Here is an 18,222-nt window from a genome sequence, read left to right as displayed (position 1 = left end):
TACTGTACAGAGGGGTTACAATCACATGAGCAAGGTAATGAATACATTTCTTATCAGGCACTGTTGCCTCCTCCTTTTTCTCCTAACATCCTTTCCCTCCCATCTCCACAACTACATTCCCTCCCTCCCCGCCTAAATTGTAAAGTTTGTTTTTCGACAGTGTCTTGTACATCTCATTGTTGCAATGGGTCCACCTGTATCCCTATTTAAACAATTTTGATTTTTTCCCTTCCCCTCCCCAAATTATACCAACATCAAATACAGTGAAAATAGGGGTTATACTGTGGGGGAGGGACATACAAAGCAACAACAAAATCATGTTAGAAACAATAGTAAGCAACCACTTGTGTCCTTATCTTGGACTATGTAAACTTTTTTGGTATGTTTTTTATTGTAAAATTGCTGCACAGAGGGGTTACAGTTACATGAGCAAGGTAATGAGTACATTTCCTATTGAACATTGTTGCCTCCTCCTTTGTTTCCCCCCTACATTACTATTTTTAATGTATAAAATCAGTGAAAGAAGAAAAACAAACTCAATGTCTAATTTACCTTAGAAAAACAAATGATGAAACAGTTTTTAGTAGGGTGCATAAAAGTCTAATTTGAAATGTGGCAAAACTGAGTATCATTTATGGCAGGGAGTTTCTAATAAACTGATACTTTATATATATAAAATCTTAAGATTTTTTATAGATTATATATAATCTTAGGATTATTATATATATTGTATAATATAAAGATTATATACTTTGTATGTACATTTGAATACTAGTATTTTGGTAGCGTGTCCAAGCCTTTTCCTTGACCTGGAAGGAAACCCAGGTGTTGTTTCTTGACTAAACTACATTCACAAGGAATTCTGATTTTCAGTTTTAAGGTAGAGTGAGGTACTAGGAACCTGAACAAAAACTTCACAAATTTCATATATTTCCCAATGTTTTATACTTTTCTTCTCCATATTTGAAACCTCTTCTAAGTGACTTGTTTAGAGTTCTCTTAAGGTATTTAATTTTCATAGATGAAACAACTCTTTGATAGTCATGATTCATGAGATTATGCAATTACACGATATCAACAAGACAACTGACATTAGTTTTGGAACAAATATAACTGACTCTTGAAAAGCCTATAGTTCCATTAGTAAAAGCAAACTCAATGCTAACAAAAGGTGGCAAATTGCTAGCTGTGAGCACAATCATGCCACAGGCATTTACTATCATGTTTCACAGGAGGGAGGGCAGGCAGTGTCGGTCCATCTCAAAAGAATTCTATACCATGTGTTATTCAGGATGAGAATCAGGTTTCATTAGCAAAGTATTCCAGTATACTTTAATATACTTAAAAATATTTAACTATTCCAGAATTCTAAAATATGAATAATTCAATGATTAATCAAGTAAAACTACCTTAAAGTACTGATTATAATTTTATAGTGAAAGAGGCTAATAATGCAATATAAACATATTATTACTATTACCTACACATAAACAACAATTTTTGGTAGTATTTAATTTTTTAGTATATTTCATACAAATCTTAATTATGTTCTGTTCTAATAGTCTTTGTTGAATTTTTCCTTTTCCTTCATTCATCACATTCAGTGGAAAAGAAGGATTTTGTAGGCAGAGGCTGACCTTGTGTGGATGATGAGTCTCTCAAGTAATGGACTAAAAACTGCACATGTAAGACATATAGCAAGTTAGGTCACTTTAAATAGCAGGCTGCTAGGGAGCAGAACTGACACAGGGGCTCAGTCCAAATTACTTCTCCATGTTACTCTTTTCTTTTGAAACTTTGAGCCTATAAGACTGCACTTGGTGGCTGCTTCCACTTTAAAGCTTTGCCAAGGTATCATACAATACATGTCCTTTTGCTTACTTTGTTAGGTGATTTTAGCTAGCATGATTATTAGATATCATCAGAATCAATACCACTTTTCAATATTTCAAATGATTTAATTAAAAAAAATTTATCATTTCTTTTTCAAGCTTCTTTCTCAGGCCATTTTTGTCTACATCCATCTTGAGAATCTGACATTTTTTCAGATACAATTTAATCACAATCTAAAACCATTGTTAGTCCCCAAGGTAAAAAAAAGCAGAGATATATTAATGTTTAAGATTATATAATTAATATGTGAGCTAATCGGTTACTAGAAACTGATATCCAACTCACTGCTCTTCTCACTGAAAAAAATGGCTTCGTGCTTAGTGGTTCAAGCCTGTAATTCTAACTACTCAGGAGGCTGAGATTTGAGGATCAGGATTCAAAGCCCGCCCAGACAGGAAAGTCCATGAGATTCTTGCCTCCAATTAACCACCACAAAGGCAGAAGTGGAGCCCTGGCACAAGTGGTAGAGTGCTGGCTTTGTGTAAGAGAGCTAAGGGACAGTACCTCAAGGCCCTGAGTTCAAGCCCCAAGACCAGCACACAACACACACACACACACACACACACACACACACACACACACACACACACACAGGGCTTTTCTCATTTCAGCCATGTTGATTCAGACTAAGGTCACCATGGAAATCTTTTTTAAAGCAGTTTTCATCCTAACGATTCATGATGCTAGTAGAGAATCAAATCCATTAAGAGTTGAAACTGTCATTAACTGGTTAACAGAATTCTCATCCAGGGAAATGTTGCTGGCTTGAAATTGGTTTTCATAGTATAGATGTGACAATTTCAGTGAGTTTTTACTCTTATTGCATACAAGAAACCAACAAGAGAACTGGTCAGACATTCAGGAGTTTTCTATCAGCATCACCAGGGCAATAATCTACTTTAGTATCCACTCAAGAGGTGCACTATTCCAATAAACTAATAAAATATGGCACTAAGCTAATAAAAACACGTAATTTAAAAACCACCTTACAAACTGAAATGGTGGTGCATTGTCAATCGTCTTAGATTTGCAACTATATTCTTGCCATTTTATTAGAAAGTTTTTTTTTCTCAGACTTAAGTTATTCATGGTCATTGGTGTTTCCACATGAAACGACTTGAAATCATAGAGGCTTGATGCAGAATTGTGCATATATAATAACGGCATTTTTCTTTAAAGATTAGGGTTTAAAGTAAATAGAATAGCAATAGCATCACATGCTTATTTGTTATTTAAAAATAAAAATTTTCAGTGTAGTGATAGCTTCCTAACTGCTCAAGCATTCTATGTTTAGCATTCCACAAAATTTAAAATATATGCCGGGGAAAAAGAGAGCCTGTGGTCAAATAAATTTGGGATGTCCTAGACTTTTCCCCAAGTTTGACCAAACACGTCTGAGCCTCATGCTGTAAGGAAGGCCTTTTCAATTACTCTTCCTGCAGAATAATACAAGCAGCTACCATTTGCTAAGCACTCATATATCACAGTGCATGTGTTACGTTAACTCAACAACACTTCTAAGAGAGATGAACACTATCATCACCTGTTTTACCGAAGAGGAAATAGTTCTACTTTACAAAGAACCCAATGCATTTAAACAATTAGAACATTTCCAGAATGTATACAGATGTTAAATTCTGAAATCATTTTTTTAGAAAAAGATCCATTTCTAAGTTTCATCACTGGATGAAAGGAAAACAAAAGTCTGGGAGATGTACTCTGATAATGCCAGTTTGCTTTCCCACAGGAAGGTTCCATCATTAATAATCGTGATTACTCCACAAGCTTCCAGAATTACCTACACATTTCATCTGTAACTGACAATCTTCAAAGTAGTTTAAAATTCTTCAGAGGTTGTTTTCTGCAGGATGCAGATAAAGGCACAAACTAGGCACAAAAAGCTAAGGCTAGGGATTGAAAGTTTAGGAAAGAGTTATCAGGAAAGTCAAGTCTATTCACTTAAGAGAAAAAAGGCAGCTGGAAGCACAAGGTTTTGAAAAGCACACTTGACTGGTGAGGCCATCTGTCCTCAGCTTGGTGTGTATGTGTGTGGTAGGCACAAGCACCAAACTCGTAGGAAACCAGGCTTAGTCTGCCAGTACCGAGGAGCACAATGAAGACTTTGTAAACTTGCAAAGTAGAGGCAGATAATCCATATCACCAGTTAGCTGAAGAGGAATTTCACTTCTCTGGAACACAGGTCACCTGCAGAATCAAGTGCAAAGTCATCTGTCCCAAACAAAAATCCTTGGAAACACCTAGAAAACCACATTGCTTGCTTCTGTAATTGTAGCTAAGGAATTCTGCATGTGAAGCAAATACCTTGGGAAAAATCTAACATGAGCTTAAATTCACACCTCAAATTAGGCAAAGAAGAGTGTGTTATATACCTTTCTCAACTGAATATTCTTCAGCTGGAACCTGTTCAGAAAATAAGAGGAAGTGATGTTTAAGAACAGCCCACTTGGGGATCAGTAACCTTTTGTACAATTACTTATTAATAATAATAGTTCTTTTGGCTAGTTCTATGTATATTCCACCCTGGCGGTGATCACTCAGGGTAGCCTGTAGCCTCATGATATGGAAAGTGAGCTCAGGTTTACACTTAGCAGGCCTCATTTTGCCTCACATACTTCTACTGATGATGATCAGCCAACCAGACATAGCTTTTCTCCTTGGTCCCAAAGCCTCGTTTCAAAACTAATAACAACAGGCAGTTCTTAATTTGTTCTTGCTTTGCTTTTGCTTAAATAACCCAAAGTAAAACTAGAATGAAATGGAAGTTGCAATTAAAACTTCCTTTTTTAAATTTAGAAAGATTATTTCACCAGGCATTGGTGGCTTACATCTGTAATCGTAGCTACTCAGGAGGCTGAGATCTGAGGATCTCGGTTCAAAGCCAACCCAGGTAGGCAAGTCTGTGAGACTTAGGCAAGTCTGTGAAACTTATATATTAACCACCAGAAAACTGGAAGTAGCACTGTGGCTCAAAGTGGTAGTGTACTAGCCTTGAACAAGAGCTCAGGGACAGCACACAGGCCCCTGACAAAAAAAAAAAAATTAAATTTCCAAATAGTACGTACTAATCTATGGGTGATGGGTTTTACAAAGCTTTTAATTTATAGTTTCCATTCAAGTTTTAACAACAGCCATTGACTTTTGATTATAAGAGAATTTGCATTTACAAAAATACTTTGCAGATTTTGAAGCCTTTCAGAATAGCATTCCATGCTTTATCTTAATAGCAAAAAGAAAGGTTTTTCTATGGCAAGTGGAAGTGTGATAGAAACAAATGAGCCTTCCAAGACTTTAGAGAACATTTCTCCAGGCGGGCCATATTTGGAAGATTATGAGGATTTCTATCTGCAAGACTAAGCAAATAGTATGTAATTTCCATTCGAAGGCACATTTTTCATAAGCTAACATCTCGGAATTGATGTTTTTTAAAAAGTAGGTTTGATAGGGTTCATACACTACAGGAGTTACTAATTTGAGTTTAATGGTGCTTATATATATATATATATATACACACACACACACACATATATATATGCACTCACAATTGTATAATCACTATTAAGTTCAGAATACCTTAATCAGTTAAAAAAGAAATGTACTTATTACCTACCTGATATATGCAACTGTAAGCCCTCTGTACACTATATATATATATATATATATATATATATATATATATATATATATATATATATATATACACAATTAAAAAAAGAATACTTTCACCATGTCCCAAATTCACTGTTACTTACCAGTCACTTTTTATTCCATTCTCTTTTTTGGTGCCGGTCCTGGGGTTTGAACTCAGGGCCTGGAATCTGTCCCTGAGACTTTTTGCTAAAGGCTAACATTCTACCACTTGAGCCACAGCTCCACTTCTGGTTTTTTGTTTTTTGTTAGTAACTGGAGACAAGAATCTCATGGACTTTGCTGCCTTGGCTGGCTTCAAACCACAATCCTCAGATCTGTCTCCTGAGTAGCTAGGATTACAGACGTGAGCTACCAGCACCCAGCTCTTTATTCCTTTCTTAACCCCTGGCAATACTAACCTTTTTGTCTCTAGATTTCCTTGTATTTGACACATAATCTGTAGCTTTTTGTGCCTGGCTTTCAAGGTTCACTTCTGTTGAAATACATATTGGAATTTCATTTTATAGCCAGGTATTTCATTGTATGCATATGCCACATTTTATTTAAACAGTCCTCCGTTGATGGACATGAGTTTTCATGTTTTTGCTGTTATTACTGTTATGAACACTCACACACTTTTTCTGTGTTGTTTGCAATTCTCTTGTATACACACACATGTAGGATTGGAACTATAGACCACGTTAATGGTATGTTTTACTTTTGAAGCAACATTTTATAATCACACAAATGCATGAGGGTTCTACTATTCCAACCTTGTTGGAATTCCAACAGTAACATTTGTTACTGTCTTCTTTTACTTCAGTCATCCCAGCGGACAGAAAATGGTACTGTGGTTTTAAATTACATTTCCCTGATGGCTAATGATGTTGAGCATGATAATCTGTGCTTATTTGGCCACTTATTGATCTTCTCTGAAAAACATCAGTTGAAATCCTTGGCTATTTTTAAATGGGGGTGTGTGTTATCAATGTAAAAGTTCTTTATGTCTTCTGGATAGGAGTTCTGTCTTTAAGTATTTCCTATTTTGTGGGTTATCCTTTTCACTCTCCCCCACCCCCTCCAACACACCCCATATTCTCTCTTTTGTCGGGACATTATTTAAGAAAGCATTAAGTAGGGTTAGAGATGTTGTTCAGTGGTAGGGCACTTGGCCACTCAATGACACACGCTGAATTTGACTGCTAGCACTGCACAAACAAAAGTAAAACAAAAATCATCAACTAATGCAAAGTTCCAAAATTTCTGCTTCTCTTAAAACTTCTGAAGTTGTAACTCTTGGACCCACTTAGGATTCAGTTTTGCATTTTGTGTGAGGTGGGAGGTCCAACTTCAATCTTTTGCATGTAGATATTTTTTTTGTCTATGCTTTATTTGCTGGAAACCCTCCCCTCCCCATCCTCACACTAAGTTTAGGCACATTTACGGAATGGGATTAATCTTACAAGTATTTTCTTGTGTTTTCCTACAGTAACAGACCTTATAATTCATGGCACCATAAATGGAACATCTTCCTCCTAAATAAAAGCCTATGTTTGTGTTTCCTTTTTAGGAAATAATTCTGATCAATAAAATTAAGAGCTCTTGAGTATCAGTGAGATACAAATTCAAATAATTTCTTAGGATAGACATATTTGTTAAGGCTTGAAGGTTTTATACAATCCTTATTACATTGTTAAAAGTGAATTAGGATTGTCACAAAAGTAGCAATATGACTAATGAACATGAAGAAAATTCATTAATTCTACAAGTCCATTTAAATTCTCTGGGAAGTTAAGATTTATTTGACAGCGAGAAAATGTCACAAGAAATAGTAATGTAAGCACTAATGGAATTTCTTTAATAAGAAAATTAGGGGATTTTTCAGACCTCAAACTTAAGTATGCATTTTTCCAAGTATAAAACAATGAACTCATCTGCATGGGGTTAATTTGGAAGCGTGAGAATGTAAAAATCAAATGTACCCACTTCCTATGGAATGTCCTGAGAACCCAAGGAATACTCCAAGTCTGAAGACAATGACCCACACACAGCGTGAGAATCGTTTAATAGTTTTTGAAGATATTTTCCCCCCTGCAAAATGGCTTGTATTTCCACAGGTACAACAGTGAAGAAATAAACTTTTCAATTTGACATGAAATATAAAAGAACAATTTTTACAAATATATCCATAAAATTTAACTGCTCATAACACTATACATGGTAAATATGACCAGTCCCTTAACTTCTAGGCTATTTAATACAGAGAAGCAATCTGTCATGTCAACTCTAAAGACACAACTTCCCTTTTATTGAATTTTATTTTTGTCTGTTTAGAAACAGTTAAGCAGAATTGGAAAAATATTTTTTCCCTATATTTCTCCCTTAGGGATTCGTTGTAAGGACAAAACTTTACTTGAGAGGCTATGTAAGTCTAAGAAGAAAATACTGAACTTTTCTTTTTCAATGTTGTTTTGCTGCTTCAGTAATGGAAGCAGCATCTTTAAAAACAGATCCTGAAATTGTCTCATTGGCCTTTGGTTCATAAAGCAAAGACAACAGAGCTGTGCTTTAGGTCCAGCATGCAGGAGGAACTTCTGCTGCTTCATCCACAGGCTACAAACAATAGGGACTAAGATGGAGAGCCAGGGGACAGAGCTTAAAAAACCAAGGTCCTGGCATTTGATGCTCAGATATTCCACTGCTCTGTGTGATGAGGCAAGATCACATAAAGACTGAAAGTTTTCACCCAATGGTGACCATCCACCTCTCGTGCACATACAAAGAACACAATGGCTTTAAAAAGTAGTGGAACAGGAATCATAAAATTGTAGCTAAAATTCTATAACCTAAAGTACACATAAATTAAGAGGTACACGTGCTCCTTAAACTCTCAAAAGTACCCAAATCATAATACTAAGCTTCCAAATGATAGAGGTTGGAGTTTATTCAATGGAAGCAAAAGCAAAAGGCATTGAAGCTTTGGAAGAAAAAGAGTGCTCCTCAACTTTTCATAATACAGTCTATGCAATAACTTAAAGTGAATTCCCTATTGGTGCTGGAAAATAAATTCTCCTACAATCATGTGTATGCCAGTCCTGGCATATTTCTGCATCCAGATTCATAAGTCTCCTTAATGGAGCCCATCATTTATTCCCATGGCTTTCTCCTTTCTTAAAACCCTAACCCTGAAATTCTATAACCAGTTATATCACAGGGGTTCCCTGAGGCACATAGGTACCAAGTTCTATAATTAACTATTGAGGGAGGATAAATACGCTATTTCTACGAAAAGGTTTCCATTCTTTTGGGCCACAGATGGGGGAAGAAACCCAGGAAGGTGAATACATATTTTGCAGTGTCAACTGTAGCCCTTTTTGCAGAAAGCTGAACCAAATAAGGGGAAATGTTGGAAGTTGCAGCATGCATGAACCCGGCAGCACCGATTATTAATAAAAAAATTCCAGACTAGAAAAATACTCAGAGTTGTACCCCATCTACTCTGAATCTTTTTTTTTTGTAGTAAACTGACATAAACAACGAAAAAAAATTATCTATGGAAGGAAGTACATCAACTAGGGCTTTATTTCTGGAAACATTTGAAAAAGGCATATTGATCCGTCAGGCTGAGACCACGATTTCTTTATGTACATATGGGAGGGGTGTGATTTGTCCTTTAACTGTGATGACAAGTCAGACATAAGAACAAAAGTGACTTTGGGAAAGTTATCTTTTCTCAATTCTATTACTCTACTTGGGTAACAGAGTATTACTAGAGGTTTAAATTTTTTTTGTTATTCTCACAAACTAAGTCTGAAAAACTACCTCATTAGTCATAAGCGTCAGGGAATCTTACTGGATGTAGCCAAAGTAAGCAGTTTTCTTCTGCAGACATGTCACCTTCCCACCCCTGCTGAGGTAAGGAGGACAGGAGGGGTCCTAACTGGAACCTAGACAGCCATGCACTGCCACCCCCGCCTAAGTTTCAACGTGCATGTAAACTATCTGATTCCTCTACAAATCAGAAACTTTTTAAGTTGGATGATAGCATAATTTGGGGGTATATGTTGTATTAAACATAGATCCTTGACATAGGAAATGATATCAGAGTGTAACTTCCTAGAATAATGAAAACTATTTTGATAAGTGAGATCCAACCTTTCTAGGTAGAAGATCATCTACCGTCCAAGATAATCATAGGGTATCCAGAACCCTCAATCCACCTCTATCCATCTATCAAGGTGAGGCACATCTCACCTTGTGCCCCCATCATTCAGCCAAGAATCACAGGCTGAAAAAGACATACTTTATCCACAAAAGCTAAGCACTAGAGGCTCTGGCCACATTAGATGACAATAGACATATTCTAGACAATGCCACATTTTCTCATCCTTTTCTGTCTGCAGGTTTAAAGTTACAGAAGAATAGAAGAAACAACCAATAGGAAGACTTTCACATCATTTAAAGAATCACCGAAACAGAACTTAGAACAAAACACCTCATCCTAAACAGTATCTCCACTGAAAAATAAAGCTATTTTAAAACTGATAGGCTCAAACTTTTGAAATAGTCAAATTATACAGCAGCAATTAAAATAATATATCTTACCACTTTCAGGAAAGGAGTACTCAAATAGGTGAGAATGACTGAAAAGTAGGCAAAATATGGAAAAATCAATTCAAGTATGGATAGAGTATATTAGAATTATATAAATTACACACGTATTTACAAAGGTTAAAAATGTAGTTCAAATCTGTGACAGTGAATTTAAGAGGGTGTTAGTTTAAATGAACAAATGAGTACCTGCTCCATGTGAAGAGATCAACTTCAACTCAGCCAGTTTTTCTACATGTCTGGGAGCAGCATTGCTACTGGTATTGGGTTCAGAGAATGTGAATCCACGAATTATTAGCCAAAATGAAATGAAACTAAACAGAAAGGGATGGCAGAGCTCATATGAAATTCTGATTTAATTATTCCGTAGTAAACACTCATTTGTGCTCTCAAAATCAGGAATTTCTAATTATCTCTGCAGATGTACCACTTGGTGTTGTATATATCTAATGATCACATTTAAATTTAGTTTGATTTGCAAACATTTTCCAAACTTAGAGGGCTCCTTAAGCTACAGGGGAAGGTGACAGATGGCAGAAAGTGAGTGAACAAAAGTGGCTACCTCAGAGTGGCTCACACAATTTTGGCTTTCTTAAGGAAAAAAAAAAAAAGAAAAAAACAAATCAAAATCCTTATGAAACCCCCACAAGTGGTTTTAAAAAGTAAAAGCGTGCTTCTAATCACCCTTAACTCTTAAATAATTCAGTATACAGAGAAATGCAGTACTGTAGTACCTAGGCCATGCCTACTGCTCTAATAGCCATCCTCAGTTCGTGAATTTTTAAGAGCTACTATATTTTAATCAGTGAAAGAGTTCAGCATGTAAGATGAGGATCAGGGACAAACCACATTAAGCAGAAATAACAAAGAGCAGACTAAGGAGTTACGGAAAATTCTTTGTTCGAAATGCCAAGTATTTGATGAATGGGTGTATTAAGTAAGTTCCACTGAAGTTAAAAAAAAACCCACAACAATATATGAATAGTCTTTCCCCCCGCCTCCCCCCCAAAAAAAAGTCAGTGGCTGTCAGAGTGTCAGTCAATGGGACCTTGGAAAATCAGTTTGATGCAGTTCTGCTCTCCCACTAACTGTGTGGCACAGAAGGGGCAGGCAGCGTGAAATGCGTGAGTTCCGTGTGGCAGCGGGATCTGAGACCAGTATTTTGCGGACTTTTCTGAGCACACATGTCCACAGGGGGTGAAGGCGTGCGTGGGAGGCCCCGCATCTACGTAAAATCCCGCCTCGCAGCCGAGCCAGAGGGGAACATAGGGGCCCACAGTCCGGCACATCGGACACTCCCTCTCGTTGGCCTCAGTGTCACTCCGATGACCCCAGTTGTGGTAGCCGTGCACGTGGCCGCAGCTGAGATACGCCCAAGGCTGCTTCTCCTCTACTACCTCTTTCCTGTTGATGCTGGGGAAGACCAGGGTGTTGAGCCCCACAGGACACTGGGGCCGGGCGGCATTGATCTCCTGCCTGAGGGCTTCGATGTGTTTCTGGGTGGGAGTGTGAAAAAGGCCATCGGCTGTTCTCCAAAGAAGGGTGGCCCCACACAGGTCAATGAGGGAACCATCCTGCAGGACATTGGTCTCACTTTCCACCTACAATGGGTTTGACAGACACACCTTTTAACAGCAAGATCCTGAGAAACATGGGACAGATCATTCTAACTTTCAAAATAAAACTAGCATTTCAAAGACTATACATGGAGTCAATTGTTCCCACTGAAAGCAGGACTGCCAAAATAATCTAACCTCCCTGAGCCTCGTTTCCTTATCTGAACACCCGATATATAACATCTCTGTCTAGTGTACAAAGCTCTGAATACAAAACATCTAACTGTACCAGGACAGTTAATGTGATGATATTTTAATGGGCCTCACAGATTGCTTTAGATTTTAACTCCTGATTTTGGGAACACAGTCTCTGATCTCATAAGACATGGTGTGGTAGAGCAGAAATAGTAAGTAACAAAAATGACCTAACACAAACCTCCAGTAGAGAATGTAAACTAGGTTGAACAGTTCTCCCCGGTTTTATTTTCCATCTGTGTTTCTTATGGGAATTCTGAAAAAACTTGTTTTTTTCCTGCTTGGTACTGGACTCTACCTAACATTTTCTAGGAACCTCTTAGTGGCTGTGCCACAGAGCTCTGGCAAGATCAGAAACCTCAAGCTCCCCATTTAAGGTATTGCAATAAGCCTCTCGAGAAGAAAGGGCTAACACTCGACTGTTCTGAGACAGGCCATGAGTTGTGATTATCAGGAAATAGTAGTATGCCAGGGCAATGAAGTATGTGAATAATTTCAAGTAACAGTTTAGTGAATTCTATATTACTTTCTTATGAAGAACTTAAAGGAGAGCTGGGTTAATTATGTCGTAGTTCTGGAATGTCTAGATCATTTACTTTTTATTTCAAAATTTTCACAAAACTTGGTCTTGCATTGCTGTGAGTTTTTTGGAACCAGTTGGAAGTTTTTATGTTCTTACAGGGGATTCAGGGGGAACTCCGGGGTGACTCGGAACCCACTTACCAGCTTTCCCCGCTGCTGGGCCGACCTGGTTTCACGTAAGGTGTACACGTCTCCACAGACAGAGATCTCTCGCCAGACCCCGGGCTGGGACTCCTCGGTGAAGCCCCCCCGGGGGTGCATCACCAGCACGCCGTTGGTCGTGAGACCGTCCATGTGGCCATCAGGGTTTGTCCACTTCGCTGCCTTTTCCTGGAGGGCACACCACAGATCAGAAAAGAGCCTGCCAGGGTCACTTTCACAGCGAGGGCACTCTGGTGTCACCTTAGGATGTGGGGCAGTGGTAGAGCAGAGGAAAGCGAGGATGTGCCACTTTCGGTTTAAAGCTAACAATCACAGGACAAAACAGTCCTTCTTCTGACAGTATAAAATATGTGCTAAAGAGGGGATGGTAGGGGAAAAACAATGGAGGGGGTAACAATGTTCAAGAGGAAGTGTACTCATTACCTCACTCATGTAACTGTAACCCTCTGTATAGTAGCTTTACAATAAAAAAAAAATGTAAAAAAATAAATAAATAAATCACCCTCAAAGGATTCTAAAAAAAAAAAAAATATGTGCTAAAATTGATGTGCATTCTATTCTCCTCAGGAACTTAACAGCATCTTGGCTCTTGTTTTTTTGTTTTTGGGTTTTTTTTTTCCCCCAGAGAAGCTCCCACTCCCTGGTGCAAAGCCAAGATGGGCAGATTGAACCCAGCGCCCCGCGCCTACTAGACAGCAACTTCCACCACTGGAATATTTTCCAATGAATAAACAACTCACTACTATTTTCTTTTAAACCCTAATGATCAAGATTTGGCCATTTACTTTTCCTTCTGAAACAAACCTCTTAAATTCACCATAAACATATTACACACAATGTTTAGATATGCACATGCTTCAAAAATTACTGTACATAATATAATTGAAACATCAAGTATAATGATTAATAGAAGTAAATGAATAATCTTCAGACTTAATAACAGCTCTTCATACCGGTCTCCTGAAAAATCAAATCTCAAAATCTAGAGGCATCATACAAACCACGTTTCCCCCACTTAAATGTTTACCCCCAGTTAAATGTTTTCCCAATTAAATGGTAACTAATAATGAGTGCTTTTCTTGAAAACATGTACTTAAAAAGTACTTACTCCAAGAAATATGTTTTTGGAAGAGTCAAATCCAGCTGCAAATATCCGTGCTGTGTATGGTTCATTTCTGTCACACACAATCCTGCAGGCAAACCGAGATATGGTGCTTTGTGTGATCTGGGCTTCATCATTGTTTTGACTGCCAGAAATGGTGTCTGTGACGACAAAGTCGATGGGGCTCTCTGTGGATCTGCCCACCTAAATAAATCAAGCACTCATGTCAGACCACCTACCACGAATGCTCCACAGGGCATGGGTGTCCAGAGCCATGCTAACGTTCACTTTGTGCTCTGACGATCAGAACATAAGGGAAAAAAATTCAGCTGTGTTCCTTTCCTTACTTAGTTAAGGGAGAGATTACAATAGATTACAACAAACTCACTAACCTTACTCTATTGTGGTACAAACACTTAGCATGAGAGCTACCCTCTCACCACATATTTGAATGTTTACTGTAACTACAGACAGAGGTACAATGTCACATGGCAGATCTGCTGCACTTACCAGTCCTACTCCACTCAGACTTTATGGCTGTTGAGGAGCCCATCAGGATTTCAATACTAAGAGAAAGCTCAATTTTCTATTTGAGAAAGCTCAATTTTCTATTCTAGAGGAAAACATTAGACCTTTCCTACATATTAGATTTTACCTGTTGGATCCAGGTAGAAATAGTACTCTCACAGAGAATCATTCTTTTCTGTTTCCGGGAAAATCTAGTTTTAGGTAAACAAAGGGATGCTTGCCTCCCACTCCTGAGTTCAGCTTCTGGGAATGGCTTTCTTCAGTAAACTGTGACTGTCAGCACACCAAGCAAGAGACAAAAACTGCATACTTGCCATTGCGCAGAACAATGTAAATGGCCGAAAGGGCTTAAACAAGCCAGCCCAGAGCTGAAGACAGAGACAAGTGAAAGACTTAAAAAAAACCCTGCTCTTAGCATTTTGTTTGAATTAAAAATAACAAGAAAGACACTTTGGGAAGTCTAAAATGTTGCTAGTAATATTATTTTCTTGGTAAGATTTAGATGCTGCCAGAAGGCATCATTAAGAAGTAGCTAGCAGAGCTATTCCTACTCAATAAATTGAAGTCAAACAGGTACTGTTTTCGCCTGTAAACTAGGAAACTAGTAAAACTAGGAAAAGTACTTGTTTATGAACAAGGAAATCCTTAAGATAGAATATTAAACATTTATATAATGATCTTCTATGAATCTTTAACTGGAAAGTAGTGATAAATGTTCTATTTATCAAAGAACCCCCATTTATATGTAAATGAGAAATTCTCACAAAATATGACATCCTCAGTAACAATAGTGAATTTGATCCCACAGCTGCCTGTGGAAAGCAACGCTGAGATGTGTGTGTGTGTGTGTGTGTGTGTGTGTGTGTGTGTGTGTGTGTGTGTGTGTGTGTGTGTGTGTGTGTGTGTGTGTGTGTGTGTGTGTGTGTGTGTGTGTGTGTGTGTGTGTGTGTGTGTGTGTGTACATGTACTTGTATTTCCCTGAAACCAATTTCCAAGGTCTTTTTATTCTGACCACAAAATTCTGTTTGGAATATGAGCAATGTTTAAAATACAGTTTTAGTTCAAATGAATAAACTAACAGGCTATCTTGTATCACTTAGCTCTGCTTGTTTCCTGGGGAAAAATACTAAATTTCTTTTGTAAATCTCTCCTATATTTCATGTATAAACTATCCCTGTAAAATGAACAGAAAATGGACATCTATTTTCTTTTTCTTACAACCTTGAATCTCTTGTCCTAATGAAATATGCCTGGAATAAGCTAAACCACTGGTTTCACTGAGACTCACCAACTCAAACAGATGCACAGTACCTGGATGTATGGTTGCTCAGGTTTAGAAAGACAAGTTGTTAAAAAATGCAAGATAAAAATCTAAACCAGAGCTATTATAAAATCCTACTATACAATTCATCCTTCGAGAGCTGTATTATCTTCTTTCTGCTGGAGTCATCCAAAAGCTGAGAGTATAACTCAGAAGCTCTACTAACAATGCTGTTTTTTTTAAAAAAAGTTTTTAGCAGAAGAAATGAGTAAACTAACAACTGCTTATTGTAAAATATTTAACAAGTGCAGGAAATTAACAGGCAAAAATAAAGCCTGCTCTAAATTCAGGAGCATACTTGTTCCAGACTTTTAATAGGATCCCCTGTGCAGCAGGAGCTGCACAATGACACCATCTCTGTCCTCATTTCCACCAGACTTTTCATGCTTTGATGTGTAAGTTAAACCACCCTCTTCTATGAAGCCACAACAACTGCTTCTTCTGGAATATTCCAAGGGCTCCACCACAGAGCCCTCTCTACCTCTGCCCCTTCAATCTACAGAGAAGACTCTCCTCTAGGAGGGCCACATTCTGAGTTCAACCACACTGATCACATGAAATGTCTTTGTGAGTTAACTGAAACTGACTGTAAAACATGAAATTTTATTCCAACTGGGACATCTGCTAGGATCAATTATGTTGACTCATGATCTTACCTGACTGGCCATTTACATCTAACCTCTGGAATGCTAGTGAAGTTTTATACTTTAGGATGCAGACCTCCTTACTGCTGTTTCCAGGAAAGGAAGCAGTCTGGGTAGAAAACCGTGCAAGGTATCCTTTGCTTCCCATCAACTCTGCATTTGCATGATGCTTCTGAATTCCAGCTCATATCCACACTGGCTACTGCGAGACTTCCACTCCTCCACCTGATACACTCTAATTATATGTAAGGAAGGTGCCCCAAAGCCAGTTAAGGGGAGACACTGAAGCGCCCCATAGGTCTCTGTCACCTCTCCCCCCTGGTCTTCCACACCTTCCCTCCTATGGTAAAGCTGAAATTTGAGCTTTGACTTAGTCTTTTAAAAGAATTATACTATTGGCGCTCTCCATAGAGTCTATTACAACAAAGTAAGTACCAGGAAATAGATAATTGCAGGAGGGGAGGGGAGGGACAAGGGTAAAGGATAGAGAATGCAGCAAGAATTCATTGTACATACCACAGAATTGAGAACTCTAAGGGAGGGGTGGGCTGAAGGGGGTAAAGACACTGAAGTGGTGACGCAGATCAAGATGCATTGTACACACATAAACTGCTTTGATCAATGGCAAAAATTCAATACACAATCCAGAAATTAAGAAAATTGAGGAAAGAGGGGGATTGGGAAGGGTGGGTGAGAATGTTGAAAGGGGTGACACTGATCAAGATGCGCTATATTCATAAACTGCTTTGGTGAATGGCAACTCCTTTGTACAACTACTTAAAGATCATAAAAAATACTTTAAAAAAGGATGAAATGGTGTCCCTCCCCATGCCCCACCTCTTCGCAGATGCCTGCCATCTCAACGGCCTCCCTCCTGTCGGTGCATCTGCTTTGTCCCTGTTCTCTCTCTCAAACCATCACTTGCTCCTCCACACAGATCCTGCCAGAGTCTGGCAAACACATCCTGAAGTTTTACAAACTGTGGCTGAAGTAGTAGTTTTGGCTTTTGTTTCTATTAAAAATTCCAAGTGGTGGTTGATACTATTTAAAAAATAACCTTCTTTAAACATAGTCGTGCTGATAGCTTCAGTGTGGTCTTGTTTGTGAACATTTGGGTAAATGCCCAAAAGTGGGATTGCTGGGTCATAGGGGAGCTCTATGTGAGTCTTTTGAGGAACCTCCATACTGCTTTCTAAAGTGGTTGAACAAGTTGACACTCCCACTAACAATGCAGTAAGGTTCCCTTCTGTCCACATCCCCTCCAGCATCTGTTATTAGAGTTCTTGATTATAGCCATTCTAACTGGGGTGAGGTGGTATCTCAATGTTGTTTTGATTTGCATTTCTTTTATGGCTAGAGAGGTTGAGCATTTCTTCATGTGTCTATTGGCCATCCTTCTTTCCTCTTCAGAGAAGTTTCTCTTTAAGTCTTTAGCCCACTTATTTATTGGGCAGTTGTTTGTTTGAAGATTTGTTGTAGGGGATTTAATTGTTTGAGTTGCAGGTATATGTTAGATATGAGACCTTTGTCTGTTGTATGGCTAGTAAATAGCTAAGATATGGAACCAACCCAGATGCCCCTCAGTAGACAAATGTATCAAGAAAATGTGGTATATATACACAATGGAATTCTATGCCTCCACCAGAAGGAATGACATTGCCCCATTTGTTAGGAAATGGAAAGCCTTGGAAAAAATTATATTAAGTGAAGTAAGCCAGGCCCAAAGAAACATAGGTCCCATGGTTTCCCTTATTTGCAATAACTATTATATGTCTGAGTCAAGCAGAAAAGGTCAGTTAAGTTGATGTTAGGGAAATGAACCCTAAGATATGTATTCAAATGTTTTTTTCTTTCATGCAATTGTTTCTAACACATTTATAAGATGATTTCTTTGTTGCTTTGTATGTCCCTCCTCCACGG

At 38.1% G+C, this 18,222-nt stretch overlaps 1 protein-coding gene across 3 annotated transcripts in view; it reads right to left on the bottom strand.

Annotated features, from left to right (window-relative positions):
* Nucleotides 1–7,593: 7,593 nt before the first annotated feature.
* Nucleotides 7,594–18,222, bottom strand: part of Peli2 (pellino E3 ubiquitin protein ligase family member 2) — a 134,190-nt gene continuing 123,561 nt past the window's right edge. For all 3 annotated transcript variants that reach the window (XM_042682517.1, XM_042682518.1, XM_042682519.1), the window contains 3 exons: nucleotides 13,816–14,013; nucleotides 12,687–12,875; nucleotides 7,594–11,753 (listed from right to left, as the gene is read on the bottom strand). In XM_042682517.1, coding sequence (XP_042538451.1) covers nucleotides 11,187–11,753; nucleotides 12,687–12,875; nucleotides 13,816–14,013 — 954 coding nt within the window. In that variant the 3' untranslated portion in view covers nucleotides 7,594–11,186. The remainder of the gene's footprint in view (nucleotides 11,754–12,686; nucleotides 12,876–13,815; nucleotides 14,014–18,222) is intronic.

The sequence above is a fragment of the Dipodomys spectabilis genome, unplaced genomic scaffold (genome assembly GCF_019054845.1).
Source record: "Dipodomys spectabilis isolate Male_0828 unplaced genomic scaffold, ASM1905484v1 ptg000073l, whole genome shotgun sequence".
Taxonomy (NCBI): domain Eukaryota; kingdom Metazoa; phylum Chordata; class Mammalia; order Rodentia; family Heteromyidae; genus Dipodomys; species Dipodomys spectabilis.
Note: the sequence above shows the minus strand (reverse complement) of the source record. Positions and strands in the feature narration are given on the sequence as shown.